At 38.8% G+C, this 19,632-nt stretch overlaps 1 protein-coding gene across 4 annotated transcripts in view; it reads left to right on the forward strand.

Annotated features, from left to right (window-relative positions):
* Window positions 1-19,632, forward strand: part of si:dkeyp-23e4.3 (rho GTPase-activating protein 7) — a 207,010-nt gene that overhangs the window by 150,884 nt on the left and 36,494 nt on the right. For all 4 annotated transcript variants that reach the window (XM_034223054.1, XM_034223052.1, XM_034223050.1 and 1 more), the window contains exons 10-15: window positions 2,689-2,848; window positions 5,043-5,241; window positions 5,802-6,012; window positions 8,765-8,879; window positions 9,825-10,064; window positions 10,946-11,175. In XM_034223054.1, coding sequence (XP_034078945.1) covers window positions 2,689-2,848; window positions 5,043-5,241; window positions 5,802-6,012; window positions 8,765-8,879; window positions 9,825-10,064; window positions 10,946-11,175 — 1,155 coding nt within the window. The remainder of the gene's footprint in view (window positions 1-2,688; window positions 2,849-5,042; window positions 5,242-5,801; window positions 6,013-8,764; window positions 8,880-9,824; window positions 10,065-10,945; window positions 11,176-19,632) is intronic.

Genomic DNA, 19,632 nt, shown 5'->3' on the forward strand with positions numbered 1-19,632 from the left:
TTAAGTCAATTAACGCAGAAATCAGAGTTCAAATTACACACAATATTAAGTTGATGTAATTACCAACATTATTACGTCAACACAACTTATAAATTAATGTTTGCAACTTAAAATGTTTATCTAAATCAATTAACTCACATTTTTATCTTGCAACCATGCATTTAATTAAGTGGAGGTGAAAGGTCGCCTGAATTCGTTTTTAGAGTGTAGTCAGATAAGGGTAAGCTTATGTTCCATGCATAAATAAGTTTTAATTAATTTTCAAAACATGTATGCCATCTTGCTCATATAAGTGAAAGTTATTTTGGATGTAATATGAACATTTATATAAAAAAACAATAAAAAGTTTTGATTATTTGTAATAACTGTCATTTGACCCATCGACTACTAATTGATACCACTGGACGAATAAGATACACCTCTTTTTATTGGCTTCAGTGCTTATTCTATTTTTTATAAATATTTGTATGAATGAATTTGTACTTTAAACTCCTGAATTATTTTCAATATCTTCCATATCATGTGATCTTGTGTGTTCACTGTTATTTACATAACATTACTACAACGTTATGTAAATAATTGCGAGGTTTACACTAATATGAGCAAGTTAGCAGAGTGGTATTACAAATAGATTGTGCGTTATTTCCCTCTGGCAAAGTCTCCAGAAAATCCAATTTACTGAGAGTGTTCAGAAAGAGGCTGAAAATATCCCGGATTTATCTGCACTGCACTTCAAAGTCTGTGAAATTCTGAGTGTGGAGATTTGGATTTGACCACTGTGTGTCTGTAACGTCCTTAGAGAGGTGGTGAGGGTACGGCAAGCCCAAAGGGACAGTAGTGGCATTAGGACAAAGAGGGGAATTAGAACAAGTTGAAACTGTCTCCTTCTAATAAGGTGTTTGCAGACTCTTGAGCTCAAGTTGTTTGTGGGTAAAGCGTGGGAAGTTTTTACTGCACTTTTGTATTGACATACTGTATGGAGTTAATGAGATCAGGGTTTTCCCTCCTACACACTTTTTTTGTTGTTGGAATGAGCCCTCTTGCAAAAATAAACACAAATTCATTTTAATAATAATACAATAATTATTTGTTTACTCTGCTGAAAATGTGTATTCTCTAATGTATGTTGGTGTGACCTGCTTATTTTCTGCTTTGGTGAAAAAGCAATTAGATTTTTTGTAGGGACTTTTATGCTCAATGAAATAAGGCTGAAAGAGGGAATTGAGCATTACAAAAAAAAAAAAAATGCCTCCAAAAATGACACAGATATTCGTCTTTAATTTTCAGGATCAAACATGTGTTCAATGGGAGACTCAGGAAAAACAGCCGCTCTGTGGAAGCAGGTTGTAAAGCATCAGCCAGGCTTCATGTAGTTCAGTTTTAGCATTTCAAACAGCTCCATTTTCCACAGATTACATTGAATACATCTCATGAAAGGGAGCCAAATTGAGGAGAAATGGTGTCAAAACTGACCTCTACGAGTAAAAGGAAGAACACATCCATTTAACATTTTGTTCAACAAAGCAGGAGTTTAAAATGGGCTCAAACTGAAGTGCAAATGACTTGTTCTTACATTAATGATGGCAAAATTATGTTCTTTTACTGGATTAATTGACAATAATACAATTGATTAAGGGTAGTTGTATTTAAACCCACAAAATACGGTAAATTATGGCAAATTATTGTACTTTGTTAAAAGCTGTCGGTTTTTGGCAATTTTGGGAAAGGCATTACTTGTGGTTGAATACGAACAACTTCAGAAAATGTCATCTTATAAAAGGTCAAAGTTGAAATGGATGTGTCCCCAAGTAGTGGTGAGTTAGCTGTGAAGTCCAACAGGTTTGCCAAATCTTTAACTATGTATTTTGTTAAGAAAAACCTGGTTACCACATATTTGTTCTGAAACCCTGGATATCTTGTATATGTAGAAATAGAGCTGAATCGGATAGGAACTGATTGTAAGACAAATCCAAAACTTACAAATCTCTACAGTATTTTATTTTGTAAAAGTTAGACACCTTCACACACAGTGAGTAGTACAACTGTACGCTCTATTTATAAAGCATATTGGCCATTAACTGCAGAAAAATAAATCCCTCCAGGCTTTAACAATCAGTTGAAGTCTTATTATTTCAATGATTTAATCAACCGATGCAAACGTGAGTGCTGGATTAATAAAAATACAGCAATTAACTGCTGATTAGGACGGATGATACTCTGAGGCACTTCCCTCAAAATAGCCAGTTTGTTTCCGATAGCCGCTGTTAGAAGTGGAAGAAAAAAACAGAGGGATGAAAAGAGAGCTGAAAAGCTTTTAGAGTGTGTGATATCATTTTCTCTTTGTACTTTGGTGAATGCTGCAGGGCCAGCATGAGGTTTAATACCAAGTATAGAAGAGGTTTCCCTTGTGATTGCTAGAGTTCTGTGGATCTTGCCTTTGTTGAACCTTTTTATTACAAGACTGCAGTTTTATCAAGGCCTAGAAACTAATAAATATAGCAGCTTTCTATGAATCCAAGCTTTCTGTACTGCTGCATGTTTTTCCTGCATAGCTGATTTGAATAGCCAACACATTATAGAGATCACTTGGGTCATATTTAAACAAAAACGGTTTATTTGGCTCTTTCTTCCACACGCATTAACCAAGAAACTGACTGAAGGATCAAATGACGTCTCTCTCACCTGCAGGACTGTTCCTAAACAGCAGAGGAAGACCAAGCCAATGGAGGTGAAAGGTCGGCGGGTTTTTGGGGTTCCTCTTCTGTCCAGCGTCCAGCAGACAGGAGAGCCACTTCCTCCCAGCATCCTCAGGGCACTGGTCTACCTGAGGACCGAGTGTTTGGACCAGGTAATGGAGCAATAATAGGCCTGCAGGGATATTAAAACACTAGTAACACCCTGTCTGTATCTTGAGAGTTCAAAGCATTTAAAGGCTGTATTGTGATATGCACTGTAGCTACAGTGTAGTTGTTGGCAATGAGAATCTCAAGTGCTCTAAAAGTGCAGTTTATCTTGAGAAAATCCCATTAATAAAACCCATATAAGTAAAGTAATGCAGAAGTGCAATTACAAATCATCGCAAGAGAACTGAATTGAAAATGTAATATTATACGTCATAGAATTGTTAGAATATATAAATATGTGGACTGTAAAATGATATATTGGCTATTAACATATGTAAGTGAGGACCAGAGACCAGAAAACAACTAGGATAAAACAGGCAATCCCTAAGACAGGGGTACTCAAATACAAATCTTAAAGGTCCAAAATAAATGTTTCAATAAGACAAAGGTCCGTTTATTACGGTCATTCAAACTTTTAAACAATTGCAACAAGATTCTTAACACAAGGTTGCAAAAACAAAAATAATCTGTATGCAGCAGTTTTCATTGTTATTGTGTCTGTGCTTGACCCCTCAGAGTTGCAGTGTAAGAGCTGCACAGTTATGAATAAAGGCAGCTGCACCCTCTTTCATTCAGCATTCCCATTATTGCTTTATAAATGTATTCCCCCTTGTGCGTCCACTGAGGTTCGTCAGGCCCAACACATCTTCAACAAACTCCCCCTTTGCCTCATCATAACAACTCACAAACACCAGCAACTGAGCATTGTCAGTGGTGTCAGTGGACTCACCCACAGCTAAGGAAATGCACTGTGCATTTTTTATTCCATCACAAAGCTGATGAATCAAATCACCAGCCAGTATTTCTGTTCTTCTGGTTGCTGTGGAATCTGAGAGGGGATTTGCTTGATTTGACCTGTTATTTCCTCTTTTTGTTTGCCTTCAAACATGGTCTCCATCACTTCAGTCATGCATTCTTTTATACTTCAGTTATTATCCAGTGGAAAGTCCTTACCTACTGGCCTAGTTAAATCAAAGTGGTTACTTTTTTTTGGCTGGGCAGTGTAGTTTTACACACCGTCTGATTTGACTTTCTCAGGACTTAAAACAGTTTTTTGGGGGCAGACCCCCTCAAAGAAAAAAATATATTTACACTCGTAAGGTCATCATCTTAATAGTTGTGTATGCTCATCCGTGAGCAGAGCATCAAGTTGACATGTCTATTACAGCTGAATGCGGCGATTACCATTTTGTTCAGCAAAACGCCTCACAAACGTATTAAGATCAACAGCTTCAGTGCGTTTTGATTCAATGCTGAGTACAGCCAAACTGACAGTCTCTTCTCTGTCAGTGTAGACAGCAAATACCTCATTGCTTCAGCGCTTGGGTCCGAATGCTTCTCGTTTTGCGCCGTCCAGTTCAAAATGAAATGGCCGCCAATCGTATGTCCACGCTTGCGCCAGGACCGGGGGAGGGGTTACATGACGTGCATCTTGTGCTGCATTCACTTGCACTCGGACATTAGAGACTTTCTCTCATAAATGTCCGATGAGCCACAACTTTTCTTTCAAAACAAAGCTGCCAACTGGAGTGGTAATGCCTATTTTTAGGGTGTCAGTTGCCACCCCGGTAGGTGAAACTAGGCTACTAGCTACAGTACAGATGGAACTAGATGAGCTGTTAACTCTCGCTCTGATTTTTTTTTTTTAAATTCTCGCTCTGATTTAGACAGGTTGAAAGAGACACACACATTTTTCCCACCCGCAGTCCGCGAAGACCCGCCCTACTGTGCCTCTGATTCGCAGATTGTTTGGGGGGAAAAAACGCTGACTGGATGCTGAATGTGATTGGACCAAAGCGTTGACACACACAGGTGGAACACAGTGGAACAGTCAGACATGCAGAGCGCTGTTTGCAGTGGACATAGCGGAGAATTTTGACTCGTTGCGAATGCGTTGTGGCGATGTCTCACATATAATACAGAGAGATAATACATATGAAAACTATAATTTGCTCAGAGTCCGGAGACAGTGGTGGTTCGGTCCGGATCCGGACCGGAGTCCGTAGTTTGAGGATGCCTGCCCTAAGACAATGTAACAATTAATGATAAAACGAGTAAGAGAAAGACAAATAACATAAGAAAGGCTATTTATGGTTGTAAGCACTTTAATAAAATGTTTTGTATTGTGTTCTCTTTCAGGTGGGTCTTTTCCGTAAGTCTGGGGTGAAGTCTCGTATCCAGTACCTCAGAGAGCTGGTGGAGTCGGACCCGTTAGTCGTTTTATACGACGGTCAGTCCGCCTTCGACGTGGCCGACATGGTGAAGCAATACTTCAGAGACCTGCCTGAACCCATCTTCACCAGCAAACTCTGCGAGTCCTTCCTCCAAATTTACCAATGTGAGCAGCCACTACTGTTATCATCAGGCCAGCATTGAGAAGATAACATTTATATTTGTGTGTAATTAATGTAGGGTTAAATCCTATGTCTGCATCTCTTCTCACATGACCTATTTCCATCCACTCCTGCCTAGTGTAGGCTTTACTGTATGTTAAAACACCAGGACAAATGTGACTGTTGTGAACTTAACAAGCAATAAGCTTAGCTAGCCACCTTAGCTGGCAATTAGCACATCATCCTGGCTAAAAATATTTTCATTTATGTGTCCCCTCTTCTATCCTTTCTTGTTTCTTTTTTTCTAAAGTTTCATCAGCGGCACCACCTATCAAATGTACAATATTATATACTTTGAATGTGACAGGTAGACATGCTAACGTTAGCTCAGTCTCAATTAACTAATGCTATCCACACTACTGTTAAACGCTAGAGTCTCTAGAGACCATCGAAGTTGTGTTACTTTTCCCAGGAGAAAGATAATCCATTACATTGGACGTGTCCTTTTTTTCTTGTCTGTGTCAAAATTATTTAAAAAACTAACATGTTATTTTTCTGTTTGCAGATTTCCCCAAGGATCAGCAGCTGGTTGCAGCTCAGGCGGCCATCTTGCTTCTTCCTGATGAGAACAGGGTGGCGCTGCGTACGTTGCTCTTCTTCCTGCGGGACGTGGTGGCCTGTGTGGAGGAGAACCAGATGACTCCAACAAACATCGCAGTTTGCCTGGCGCCGTCACTTTTCCACCTCAACACCCTGAAGAGAGACGCCAATGCCCGGTGAGCAACACAGACACAACCATAGGAACTGTCCAAAATATTGTTAGGGAAAAACCTGGATCACATTTTTTTTGTTTTATCTCAGTTAAATAAGGAGCACATTGTCACAGTTACATGAGTTTTTACAGCGGTTACATAAGACCTAGACTGCTAAGTCCACTCTTACCTAACTTAGATTTTAGTTTTGTAATAGAAAAAGAGCATGGAAATCATATATTTTTTATTATTCTTCGAGAGTTGGCTCATTATCTGAATTTTTTGTGTATATTTCATCTGGGGTTTCATCAGTCTTTCTGTTGAACACATCACAAATACAGTTTTGACAACAAACATTTCAAAATGTTTCAGTATAATAAACATAAAGAACTTAAAAATATCTATAAATTGTTTGATAAATGTACTAAAACATATTCAAACTAATGTCTGCCTGGAAGATCGGATAACATCTTAAAACCTACAGTTATGTCTTAAAATGTAATACATTAAAATGACTATTTAATAAAAATGTCATAAAATATAAGGCTCAGTAGTTAGGAAGCTAAAACATGCAAAAGATCTGGTATGGTCGCCTGAAGAAACGTTTTTAAACAACCTCTGACCTTTGTAATAGTTATTTTTGCTATCAACCTTATCAAGTGTCATAACATGAATCAAGCTAAAGGATGAGAGTCCTAGGGTAGGAAAACATCATTCAAATTATCGCATAGGATGTGATTGAACTGTGCAAACTTGAAAAAGTATTACATTCTGAATTATGTTATTACATCTGCAGAATGCTTTGTTTTGGCCTCAGGCTTTGACTTCATCATGGTTCACTTTTAGAAATCTGAGCCTCTGATTTTGCTCTACAGTACATCCTCACTTCCCCTTTGATTTTTGTCATGCATGTGTGTCTGAATGTGTGTGATAGCACGTTCACATTTGAGTGTCATAGGAACTTGCTTTTCTTTCCTCCTTTTGTTGCTTCATTAGCTTCATGTTTGAAAAGTTCTCACTTCTCACAGATAAAATCGCCTCTGGATCAGATCCAGCTGTTACACTCACACTTTCTCTTTGTAATGAAAAGCTGTCTGCACAGTTCACACATGAAGCACATTACACAAACTCCACTAATTTCCATCCGGCCTGAACTTAATTTCTCAATTGGCTTTTGACATACGAAAAATTATATGAGAAAAAAAAAAATGTTTTTAATAGTTTTTGGACAATAATGGAGCTCTATGGTACAGGGGAAGGTGATATATGAAGCTTTGATAAACACAATCTATGTATTTACTTTGAGTTCAGAAACAGAATGCTTTATATCTCCTGGGGGTAATTGGGTTTTGTGACAGTTGTTGTATTCTAGAATACAAAATAAAAATAAAATACAAATATTATAAAAACAAAAGAAGTAAAATGTCCAATAAAATATAAAAATCCAATCCATTACAAATATGTATATAAATATAAGAATTAAATTAAAAATATTCATATCAAAATAAGAAGTTAAAGTAAGACAAACTTTTAAAACCTTTTTATAATTTATCTTGTTTCCTTCTACCATGATTTTCAACCTTTCTTCATCATCATTATTTTCTCTATCCTCCCTAACATCATCTCTTGGCCACATTTTTCTGTCTTTGCCTCCCTTCACATCTCTTCCTCCTTGTTTTCTCATTCTGTAATCTCTCCTTTCCCTAACTCCTCTTCCTCCTGTACGTTCGTCGCTCCGTTTCATCTCCACCTTTCCTGTCTCCACTTTCTGCAACTGACGGGACAGTAGATGGAAATGACATAACGACACAATCAGCACAATTGTGCCTCCCGTGTCCTGGAAGCCAGCGTCCCGCCCTGTCAGAAATCATTTCCACTTTGAGCCGGGAACAATAACTCGGAAAATTGGCTGATGCTTGCAGCTGTTCTCCCGCAGATCTAAAACATCTCATCTTTCTTCCTCATGTTTCTCTTTGACAGAACTCACTGCTCCTACTGAGATATATACTTTTAATGGTCACAATTCTCATCCATGCAGCTTGGTTTGTTGTTTGGTATCGGTGTCTAATTTCCCTGTTTTGCTGGAAAGAGTCGGTAGCCTACTGTTTGTTACGATAAAAAGATTTTCTGTCGAACTCTTTCTTTGTCATCAGACAAAAAAAAAATACAAAACATCATATCAAATAAAGTCAGAGAAAACTACTTTCTGTTTTGCAAGCTTTCCAAAAAAATCTGAAATGTCAGTTGCAGTAATTGTGAAAAAAAATGCTGCAGATTCCCAGTAACAGGGTGAAGACATGTCGCATGTTTCACCCTCTTCCCATTTCCTTTCAGCGTTCTCAAAACAGTCAAAAACAGGTTAGAGTTAGGTGTTACACGTGATTGAGTCTCTCATTCTGTTATGCCCATATCCGAATCAGGCTTATAATCAACCAAAAATACTAATTAAAAACTGTTATTTCATTTTTCTATCTGTTAATCTGGTTTATCTAATCTAAACATTAGAATGTCTATTTCATGTTAAGAATTACTATAAATAATAGGTCATAGGACATTGCTAGGTCACGCCAGGCAGGTAGTAAAAGCTTTGATGTCCATCTTAATCTTTTTACTGGTGGCTTTTTTTTTTTATTGTAGACTGTTTGTTTTTTAAACCTACACTGTTAAAAGACTTCAAATTCAGCTTCCAACCGGCTTTTTTGGTCGTACAGTCAATTGCTCAGACTTTCCTTCACAAAGACAATAAATCTTGGTCTTGTTCTTGTTGCTGTTGCAGATCCAGTCACAGGAAGTACAGCCTGGGCCGCCCGGACCAGCGGGACCTGAGTGAGAACCTGGCCGCCACGCAGGGCCTCGCTAACATGATCACCGAGGCCCAGAGACTCTTTCAGGTACAAAAAAAAAAAAAAAAAAAGTTCTGATATTTTTGACATAATGACGTATTACTTTTTTTCTAAACAATATACTATTACTTTTTTTGACATACTGTCATTTGACTTTTTTTCATAACTATACTATGTCCTTTTGTAATTTTGTCTATGACGTTTTTTCTAATATTTTTGACATATCATGATATGACTTTTTTTTTGACACACTATACAGTGGCGAACTGTGTCTATCACAACTGGACCTTCTAGACACGGGTGCGGGTGTTCTAGTTAGACGGACGTCACGGAAGCAGTCACTTTGCGTTGGACGGCCTTTTTTTATAATGTCTATCTTTTCACTGAATGATCGTCTTGAAAAGGGTACTAACAACAATTCCGCAACAACATCATCTTCACCTGTTGCCATTTCGACGTAAAAAAACAATAAAACTTCAAATGAATTGCTACGTAACACTTACGCTGGATCCTCTGTCTCGAGCCAGTGAACTAACGGGCCTTCTAGACTCTAGAGTACCCTGGAACTGAGGGAATCTCTGAAAGAATACGCCCATTGGCTACAAATCAATATATGATCAACCTGTCAATCCAAACGTACGCTCTCATTCAGTGTAAGGGCCAGGGCATTCTATCAAGGATATAGAATACCTTGGTTGAAGGATATTTTACACAGAGACCCAAAAAAATATCTGATTGGTTGCATTTTACACAAAACCACTGAAATGCATGTGGACCGAGAAAGACAAACAAATCAACGTAACACTGTAATATTACAGATCAACAACACAGATATACGATTCTCATTTAGATAATAATTAGATTTTTTGTTTGTTTTATCTGAGTGTTCCAGGGTATTCTCTGAATACCTTGAAGGCCCTGACGGTTCACCACTGCTATACTAAGACTTTTGTATGATACATTTTTTTAACAAATAACATATCCACTTTGTAGCTTCCAGAGTTTTGGCCCAGTCAGCTCTTGAGTGCTGCGGGCTCCACCGAGGACTCGCTCTCTGAGGAAGGAGAAGGGCTGGTGGCCTTCAGTCCGAGTGGAGGTGAGGAGGAGGAGCAGGAGGAGAGACGGATCAAGCTGCAGCTGAGCACGCAGCCCCTCCTGAAGGAGGCCAGGGAGAGGAGCCGGGGCTGGGAGAGCCACTCAGCTCCAGAGTCCGTGGAGCTGGCCTCCAAGAAGGTAAATCAATGGATCAAACACTTTATTTTTCATACGCGGAATTGCTACAGTGTAGTTGTTGGCAATGGAAATCTTAAGTCCTGACAATGGAACATCAATATTTGAATTAGAAATAAACTAGTGAAGGAGAATGTTGCAAGTGAAACGCAGGAATAACTTCATACATGTAAAATGGAATAAGATACAAACATAATGATAACTTTGTATTCTAATCAAACAGTATAACTTAAGTAAGGCAAGGCAAGTTTATTTATATAGCATCTTTCAACACAAGGCAATTCAAAGTGCTTTACAAAAACTGAAAAACATAAACAGGATAAAGAAATGTGCGGCGGAAACACATGATGAAATGGCATTTAAAAACAGTCATTAAAGAGCAGAGAGAATAAAATAATTAAATCACAAGCTAATATAGAGTAACGTAGGTTACATTAATCAAAGTTACAGTGAAGTGTAAGCTATGAATAGTTCATTAAAAGCAGTGACAAAAAGAAAAGTCTTCAGCCTGGATTTAAAAAATAGTAAAAGACTATCTTAACAAATATAATAATAATGGGTTTCATTTATAAAGCACTTCATATTCATAATCCCGAAGTGCTACAAGCAGTGAGCATGGAACAGTATAAAAACAGTACACAACACGGTAGAATGAATAAAAAGCAATAAAAAACAAACAATAAAAGTATGTAGTCTTTTATACATAAACATGTGTCCCCTCTGTGTAAAGAGATTCTGAAAGTTTCAGGAAAAAAGATTCGATCACTTTTTATATATGTCTGAGACCTATAATATATTGATGAAAAACAGTATAATAGGAGACCTTTAAAGTGTTTGCTCATGGAGCCACAAAGACGCTTATCCTCATTTCCACTTGTCCGCAGATGGACGATGGCTGCCCGCTGTGGATGTGGCGCGGCTCTGTGGAAGTGGACGCCCCCCAGAAGGAGCTGCTGCAGCGGCTGCTGAGGGAGCAGCAGCTGTGGGAGGGAAGCCTCCGTCAGGCCTCCGTCATCCAGACACTGTCCAAGGACGCAGAGGTCTACCGCTACCTGCTCCACGGCCCCGGCCTCGGCCTGGGCTCCTGGCCCCCGCAGGAGCATCTGCTGCTCAGGTAATGAGGCCAGGCGAGCCCCAGACTTTACTTTACGGCCCTCTGGGTCTCAACCCGCTGAGCTCTACAGAGCAGACAGGACAGATGAGTCAAAGACCAAAATACTCTTTTTTTTTGTGTGTGTGTGTGTGTGTGTGTGTGTGTGTGTGTGTGTGTGTGTGTGTGTGTGTGTGTGTGTGTGTGTGTGTGTGTGTGTGTGTGTGTGTGTGTGTGTGTGTGTGTGTGTGTGTGTGTGTGTGTGTGTGTGTGTGTGTGTGTGTGTGTGTGTGGTGTGTGTGTGTGTGTGTGTGTGTGTGTGTGTGTGTGTGTGTGTGTGTGTGTGTGTGTGTGTGTGTGTGTGTGTGTGTGTGTGTGTGTGTGTGTGTGTGTGTGTGTGTGTGTGTGTGTGTGTGTGTGTGTGTGTGTGTGTGTGTGTGTGTGTGTGTGTGTGTGTGTGTGTGTGTGTGTGTGTGTGTGTGTGTGTGTGTGTCACATTGTAATCCAACCCTGGAGTCAGATGAGACCTGACAGTATCTGAGTCTGCAGCTGGATCCCATCACACTGCAGCTTTTGGCTTATTTCCTCTCCTTATTACAACGTACATGAACCTCTAGTTACAAAGACATTACCATCAGCAGTTCTCATTCATAACACTCCGTTCGATGTCTCACTATGGGATGCGCCTCAACCATAGACTATATATAAATGGACGTAGGGTCCGTGACGTCACCCATAGGATTCTGCAGAGTTGCCGAGAAGCCCTTAGTAGGCGGAGTCGGCCACTAACGGCTCAACAGTGACGTCAGAGTTCAACTCCCGCCTGCTCCAAATAAGGGCAAAGAGGCGGAGCCAAGGCGGGACCTGCTGCCATCGAGCTGGAAGTTCCAGAGCTAGCTGAAGCTACCAAGCTAAGCTAACATGCTCCCCATCTGCACACTGCCGTGGCATTTTACGTTTCTAAGGTAAGCGGACATGAAACTATTCAGCAAAACTATAAATAATAATCTAAGTTATTGAGTTTTTAGCATAATACTTCAGAATCTTAAAATCCCTTAACATTTGTATGCTGGAATCAAGCAAATATTAATATGTTTGCATGACATTAGTTATTTGTATTTTAATATCACTTAACTATACGTTTAATACATTTAAGTCAAGCTAAGGTACATGTGATGGTAGCTAGTTAGTGCTCTTACCTGTGAGGCCTCCTCCAAACAGCATAATAACCAGACTGTATCATTAAAACTAAGTACCAGTTCTAGATCCTTGACTTTAGACAAACAATTCAAAAGACAACATGTATTTAAAGACCAATCTTTATTTGAATGTGCCTCTTAACCTGAGATATTAGTTATACAGTAATAGTATTGACAATCAGTCAACTTTATATTTCTTATTGTCTAAAGCATTTATTATTTTCATTTTCCCCCTCTCATATTCAGTGTGGACGGATTGAGACAGCGTGGTGTCCAGAGAGCTGCAGAGACTTCAGGGAGAAACCTCCGTGTGATGGACGTCCGTTGTCTGTTGGTTTGGAGAGGACTGAGGGTCTTTCCTCTGCGAGGAGGACCAGGGCTGATGAAGGAGCCCATGCTGGGCAAAGCTGATACCAACTGCACAGGCCTAGTCTGTCACGTTATTTGACTAAATGTGTTCACTTATACATTTAATAGGTTTACACCTTCTGTCCATATGTGCTTTTTATTTAAAACATTTGATGAAGTTTTGGTTCACATTTCAATAAATTATATTTGTATTTGCTCTCCTTTCGTCCATTATTCTTACTGAAAATGTTAGATTACACATTCACATCTGACTGAAGATTGGCCCCATTTATTTGTGACGTTGCAAACTCTGCGGTACAAGGCACAGGTGATGTGAAGCTCATAAAGTGAGGCAAATAGAAATAATCAGCTGATGGAGTGTAGATGTGGAAATAGCTGCATTCGATCAGCTGACTGTGTTTTCACAATAAAAGTAGTTTCTTAGTGAATGTCCTGTACTGGTCTTAAAATCTCATAGCATCAGCTTTTAATGTTCCTCTTGGATGTTCTTCTTGACCCTCAGAGAAGGCGAAAATGTCGTGTCTTTCAGGCATGTCCTTTCCTAACAAAAATGACAGGAAACATAAAACATATTATTGCAGAACAAGTGTGTTATTTATGAAAGCAGTGTGTTTAGGGGCTGTAGATATAATTATTTTGTAATTGTAATGTTTTTTTTTTTATTTCAACAGAGCTACAAAGACAATCAGATTATGAATGAACAGTATGAAGTTCATCAACATTGAAATATATGTTATTATCAAAATAATATTGAACTGTTATCAAAACGTAGTGCAACTGTAGAAGCTTGCTCTGTTGTCTCACTGAAAGAATCACTTTTACCACGTTTTTACAGACAATATTGAGAGATAAATAGTAGCAGTTCTCACTATGTGTTAAATATCTTTGCCTTCAATACATTAAATTAGAAAGCTGACAAAGTCATATTGCTAAATATCTAAAATGTAACTTAACTGATGTGTAGGAGATCTAGTATTTAGTATTGTTTAATGGAATACATATCAGTGTATTAAAGTCAATACTTCATTCTGGAGATGTCCCGATCCGATCACGTGATCGGGGATCGGAGCCGATCACGTGATTTTCAAAAGATCGGAATCGGGAGGAAAAAAATCGGGGATCGGGAATTTTTTATTTATTTTTATTTTTTATAAAATATTTTTATTATTTTATTTAATGTTACAAAACAAAAATGACCATGTTCACGTCTTAAAGTCATCCTGAGGACTTAGTTTTGGTTTAAAATTACACAACATCATGTATGTGTTGCTTCTTTTGGGCTTGTTTTCAGACCTGGTTGCTTATTTCTGGGCGCAGTGTCTAATAGTAGCAGTAAGCTAACGAGAGGCTACGTTCAGCTGGTGTCTCGGGAGTCGGGACAGAGAAAATGTCAGGAGTTTGGAAGTATTATAAAATTGAAAGCGAAGGCAGTGTAACAGCCAGATGCAATGTTTGCAAGGCGGAGGTTCCGCGTGGTGGAAAGAACAGAGCTACGTTCAACACGACCAATCTAATACGCTACCTGAGAAACAAACACCAACAACACTACGAGTACACAGCGGCCACTCAGGTAACGGCACTGAAACAACCGACACTTTCAGAGACTTTTAAAAGGAAAGAGAAACTGCCCCAGAACAGTGAAAAGGCCACAAAAATAACAGCCAGGATAGCTGAATTCATCGCGTTGGATGACCAGCCGTTATCCGTTACCTTTTTTTTCTCTTAATGCATTGCATAAAGATCGGATCGGGAAAAATCGGTATCGGCAGATTGTCAAAATCAAATGATCGGAATCGGATCGGGAGCAAAAAAAGGTGATCCGGACATCCCTACGTTCATTCATTTAAACCAATATCTTTCTTGATTCTTTGTACAGTATGAAAAATAGAGTCTTTGTACCTGAGCTGAAGTTCACTGCTGTGAGGAGTCCAGTTCTGTCTATCACTCTGGTCCAGCCTGTCTGCATCACCTGGACACCTTAAACAAACAGATATATATATATATATATATATATATATATATATATATGTAAAGTACCATGTGTACAAACAATATAACTGATTCTCTTCTGTTGAACATGTTGGATTGTTTATTGTCCGAGTCAGGGTCCTTTTTATTTTACTGTAACTTTGGAAGTTGTGTTACCAATGCTTACTGTTTATTTGATACCCATTTGGTAATGCAATTAATAAAAACAACAAGGTTTGGGTTCGTTCTTCAGATGACTGTGACGTTAACATGTAAGCTCAATAATGAACTCCAGCTCAACCAACCATATTGTAATATCTAAGTAATCATCTTGAAATATGACATTAATAATTGTAATATATACACATCTTATTGTGAGGTTGATTTCACATACACTACTTCGACGTTAGCTTGTCTACATACTTGAGCATAGCCAATTTAAATTAACCTTAGCATGCATACAGTTCCTACATAATAAAATATCTCTCTAAGTTACAAGGATGACCTTATTTTATCAACCTCAAACAGAAGCCGTTTGTTGTACAGTATTATCCCACTTAACGCTTAACACTTGTCTATTTCGTTTTAACCTTTATATATACAGTCTATGATTTTAACTTGTAGGCTACGATTAGCATCGTTAGCACCGATGTAGCTACCACTCGCTTACACACTAAACCTGTGAAGTAAAAACTTCTTTGCAGCAATGTTGAGCCAATCATCAAATGAGGGAAACTGGATTCGCCTGTCAATACACTGATATTTATTGAGAGACAAACGGCCGGAGGATTAACAAAGCAACTCGCACTGTTCAATGCAAGCTGCCAAAATTAACTCTGCCCACACAAAGACGGAAGCGCTCGAACCTGGTCTCTGAGAAGGGGCGGAGCCTAGAAACGCGGGCCTTTACCCCAATCGATTACAGATGAACAGACAAAGAAACTCTGTCTGAGCGGGTAGTAAACCCTTCCCCCCACACATGAGAAAGAGTAGTCACTCATGTGAAGTTTTCTCAGGTCAGCTAAGCATCAGACTAAAATATTCCTTTACAGATCCACCCTTTTATCAATTTATGATAATCAATTAACATTAGTCTAAAGAATATTTCAGTCAATACTTAAATCAATAAGCGTCTTCAGAGTTGTGTGGGCTCACTCACATTAATTACATCAAAAGTAGAACAAGATTGAAAACACTTCAATCACCATGATTGAACACAGTCAATCATAATAAAAATCATCTCTCTTCAGTGCTTGGCATCATTTGTCAAAAAGCACAATAAACAACATGTGAAATACAACAATATTATAGCAACATATATGTTTCAAAGATAAGATCTTTTATCATTTATCACTCAGTTAATCTCATTCATCAAACACAAATTCTAAATCAGCTTACATCTCAAAGATTTACTTCAAGGCAATTACTTATTAAAACACAATTAGAATTTAGGATTTATAATAAATCCAATTGAGGTATAAATCAGAATCATGAGAGATCCAGCTAAGGTTCCTAGTTAAGGTATAAATTCACAGTGATGAATCGATCAATCTGTAATCAGATTAAACAGATAATCTGTAAAGTTAGAGTGTCCTCAATCTTTAACATTACTTTACGTTTACTTCATTACGCTTTATTCAAGAGTAAGGCATGATATTTAATTAATTACATTACTTCAACTATCAATCATTATGTCATTTCAAAATCTGAAGGGAAAACTAAACAATTCTCAAGATGTTTAACAATCTGAAAAGGAAAAATCAAACATTTTATTGTATAACAACCTGAAAAAGAAAAATCAAAACATCTGTTCTTTATTCAGAGTGTCAACTGTAATCAATATCAAAACATCTGTTCTTTATTCAGAGCATCAACTGTAATCAATATCAAAACATCTGTTTTACCTGGTAATGATTAAGGATAGTAACATTGTCTGTAATCAATATTAGAAATATCTTATTGTTCAATACCTTATAAATCTGAAAATATCAATTAATTAATTAGTTTAGTGTGAAAGTGTAATCTGATCTGACAAAATATATTTATCACCACTATTTAACACATATCTGTTCATTGGGAATACAAAAACAATCATTAATTGTACATCTGTAATCCTCTGGTCATTCAATTCAAATGTTATCTTTGTATCAGAGCTAGAAGAACATGTTTTCCTCCTCTCTTTATGACACAGAATGTCTGGTGTGTAAAGGCATCCTGATACTGTAGATTAGCACTGAGGTGCTGATTGGCTCAAAACTCTTCTTCATCAGAGCGCCATAACTCAATTATCTGTAGATTAGCACTGAGGTGCTGATTGGCTCAAAACTCTTCTTCATCAGAGCGCCATATCTCAATCCCCCCCAATTGCTCTGCTTTTGTGGCTCAATTCAGTAAGCACTTTATGATCTCCCAGTGAACAGAGGCTCATCTGCCTGCATTCCTTCTGCTATCTGCTTGAGAGCAGTGCACCTGCCTATTCCAAGTGGCACATCCAGATGCCCCCCCCGTGATGGGAGAGGTTATGAAAACATCTGCTCCTCCAAGAAACATGGAACCTTGTATGAAGCCTCTGAAGCCATCGCTCGTCCTGCAGAGTTGTCTGCCTGAGCCCACCGAGATGAAGAAGCATCCCATCTCATCAGAAAGTTGAAGATTAGAATCCTCTCATCTCGAACGACCTCCTTGCCCGTGGATAAGTTGCTCTCTGCAGCCGGAGAGTGTGATCCTCTCTCTCTGACCCTTGGCCTTCAGAGCTGTCCTAGTTATTGGGTTAACACTTGATAGGGATGTTTTTCCTGAGTGCAGACAACTCAAGGTAATGGATTAGCACATTATCATTCAATTACAAAATCGGATAAGCCCCTCAGAATGATTTGGGAGCCTTCCTAACACATGCACATTATAAATGTAAGGTTTGTGTTAGTCATTTAACATGCAAGAATCATATACTCATCAGTCCAAAGCAGAGAAATTTTATTTTAAGTTAAATGTGAGCTAGTCCCTGTGGAATAACCCTTTCTCAATGATTCTAAATGTTATATTAATTCATCATTTACCGTTTGATCAAGGATTAGTTTATCAGAAGTACATTTCCTCTTCCATAAAACATAGGTTTGAGAAATGAATGTTCCAATATGAAATCAATTGCTCAATTTCTCAATATAATTTGACTCTTCCCTCTTTTCTTACATATTGTCACATATGAAATAATAACTTAGGAGTCTATTTAAGCATGGTATTGTCTATATAAGCTATTAATCGAGAAAACTCAGTCAGTATGCAACTCGCAAATATCTCTCCTCCTTCCTATCCCTCTTTATTCACTTTCCCATCTCTTTCTCATCCCTCTCTCTTCTTCATCTCACTCTCATCTCCCTTTACTCACTTCCCCATCTCTTTCTCATCCCTCTCTCTTCTTCATCTCACTCTCATCTCCCTTTACTCACTTCCCCATCTCTTTCTCATCCCTCTCTCTTCTTCATCTCACTCTCATCTCTTTCTCTCTTACTTCTGTTAGATATGAAGTAAAAACATACAAGTCCATGTAAGCATCTGAGTTACCACCGTTACCAAACGGTGTGCCGCGGCACACTGGTGTGCCGTGAGGCAAGTCCGGGTGTGCCGTGGGATTTTGTGACAACCATACGTTATTATTGCAATATACAACTACACAAAAATAATTATTTTTCTTTTAATTTACTATATCAGTACTTTGTAGGTTTATATGTACGTAATCTGCGTGACTTGCGCGTCCACATCTCCACGTGCAATGCTGCATAAACATGGCTGAGTCAGCGATAACTCTCGAGGGGTGGAGGTATGCCCATTATTTTTATATCACGCAGTCTGTTCTTCTTCTCTGTCTTCCGGTTGTTGCCTGTATTGAATGACAAATACACACTACCGCCATGGATGCACAATAAGAACTAGATACAGCGTGGGAGGCGGGGCCTCATTCATTCCTATGAGAGCTGCTCATTAGCGCATGATGATAAAATGGCCCAACTTTTGAGAGAGTGAAACGTCACAGATTACCCAGCATGCCTGAGAAGTACCCGTATGTGCACTCATAGAGCATGCGCAACTTTAACCAAAATGCTCGTTCACATCAAGCACGTCAATTTGCGTACACGTAACAGCACCGCGCGTTCATGACAGCATGGTAATGGATTGTTGTTATCATGGATTTGATATGAACGAGGCAGGCAGTTAGCAGCTAGCGGCTAGCTAGTAATGATCTAGTGATATCGGTAATATTAACTCTATTTAATACAACATTTACGGTACAAGATTTAATCATACAGCCCATGTAGTATGACAATGAATTACAGCAAACATGTGCAATATATCCATTATTACAGCTCCGTGGGATGGCAGTAAGACGATATGGATCCGTTCCCATTGTGCATCCATGGGTAAAGATAAACGCAACTCACATTGGTTCCTCATACAGCATCTCTGTAAACTACGTGTATTCACTGAATTTCACTCTCTGCCTTTAACGGCTCGTTGTAGCTCCAATAGCTCCAGCCCCACCCTCCCTGTGAGCACAGTGTGCTCTGATTGGTCGGGACACGTAACATGAACGTGCCGGGCTGCGCGGTCCCGTGGATTAGATGCGCGTTCATAATGCAGAGGGAAATAACTCAGAATAACGTTATTAGCAAAAAACGTTTACAACTTGAGGAATGAATGTTTTTAATAAGGGCTATACAAGTGTTCATACTGGGTAGTTTATTTAGTTAAAAAAAAATTATCCAATGAGTTACAGACCACTCTTTCCCCATGTAAGTCAATGGGAAAAAGTGTTTCCGGGCCTGGCAACCAAACGGAAGTGTAGTACCGCCGTTTGGCCAGCACGAATATTTTCATCTGAGTCCGGCGCACTTCCTGGGGGCTTGACTACCGCCGCCTGCTGGTAAGGAAAGTTATTGCCACTCACGCA

This window comes from Gymnodraco acuticeps, unplaced genomic scaffold (genome assembly GCF_902827175.1).
Source record: "Gymnodraco acuticeps unplaced genomic scaffold, fGymAcu1.1, whole genome shotgun sequence".
Classification (NCBI taxonomy): domain Eukaryota; kingdom Metazoa; phylum Chordata; class Actinopteri; order Perciformes; family Bathydraconidae; genus Gymnodraco; species Gymnodraco acuticeps.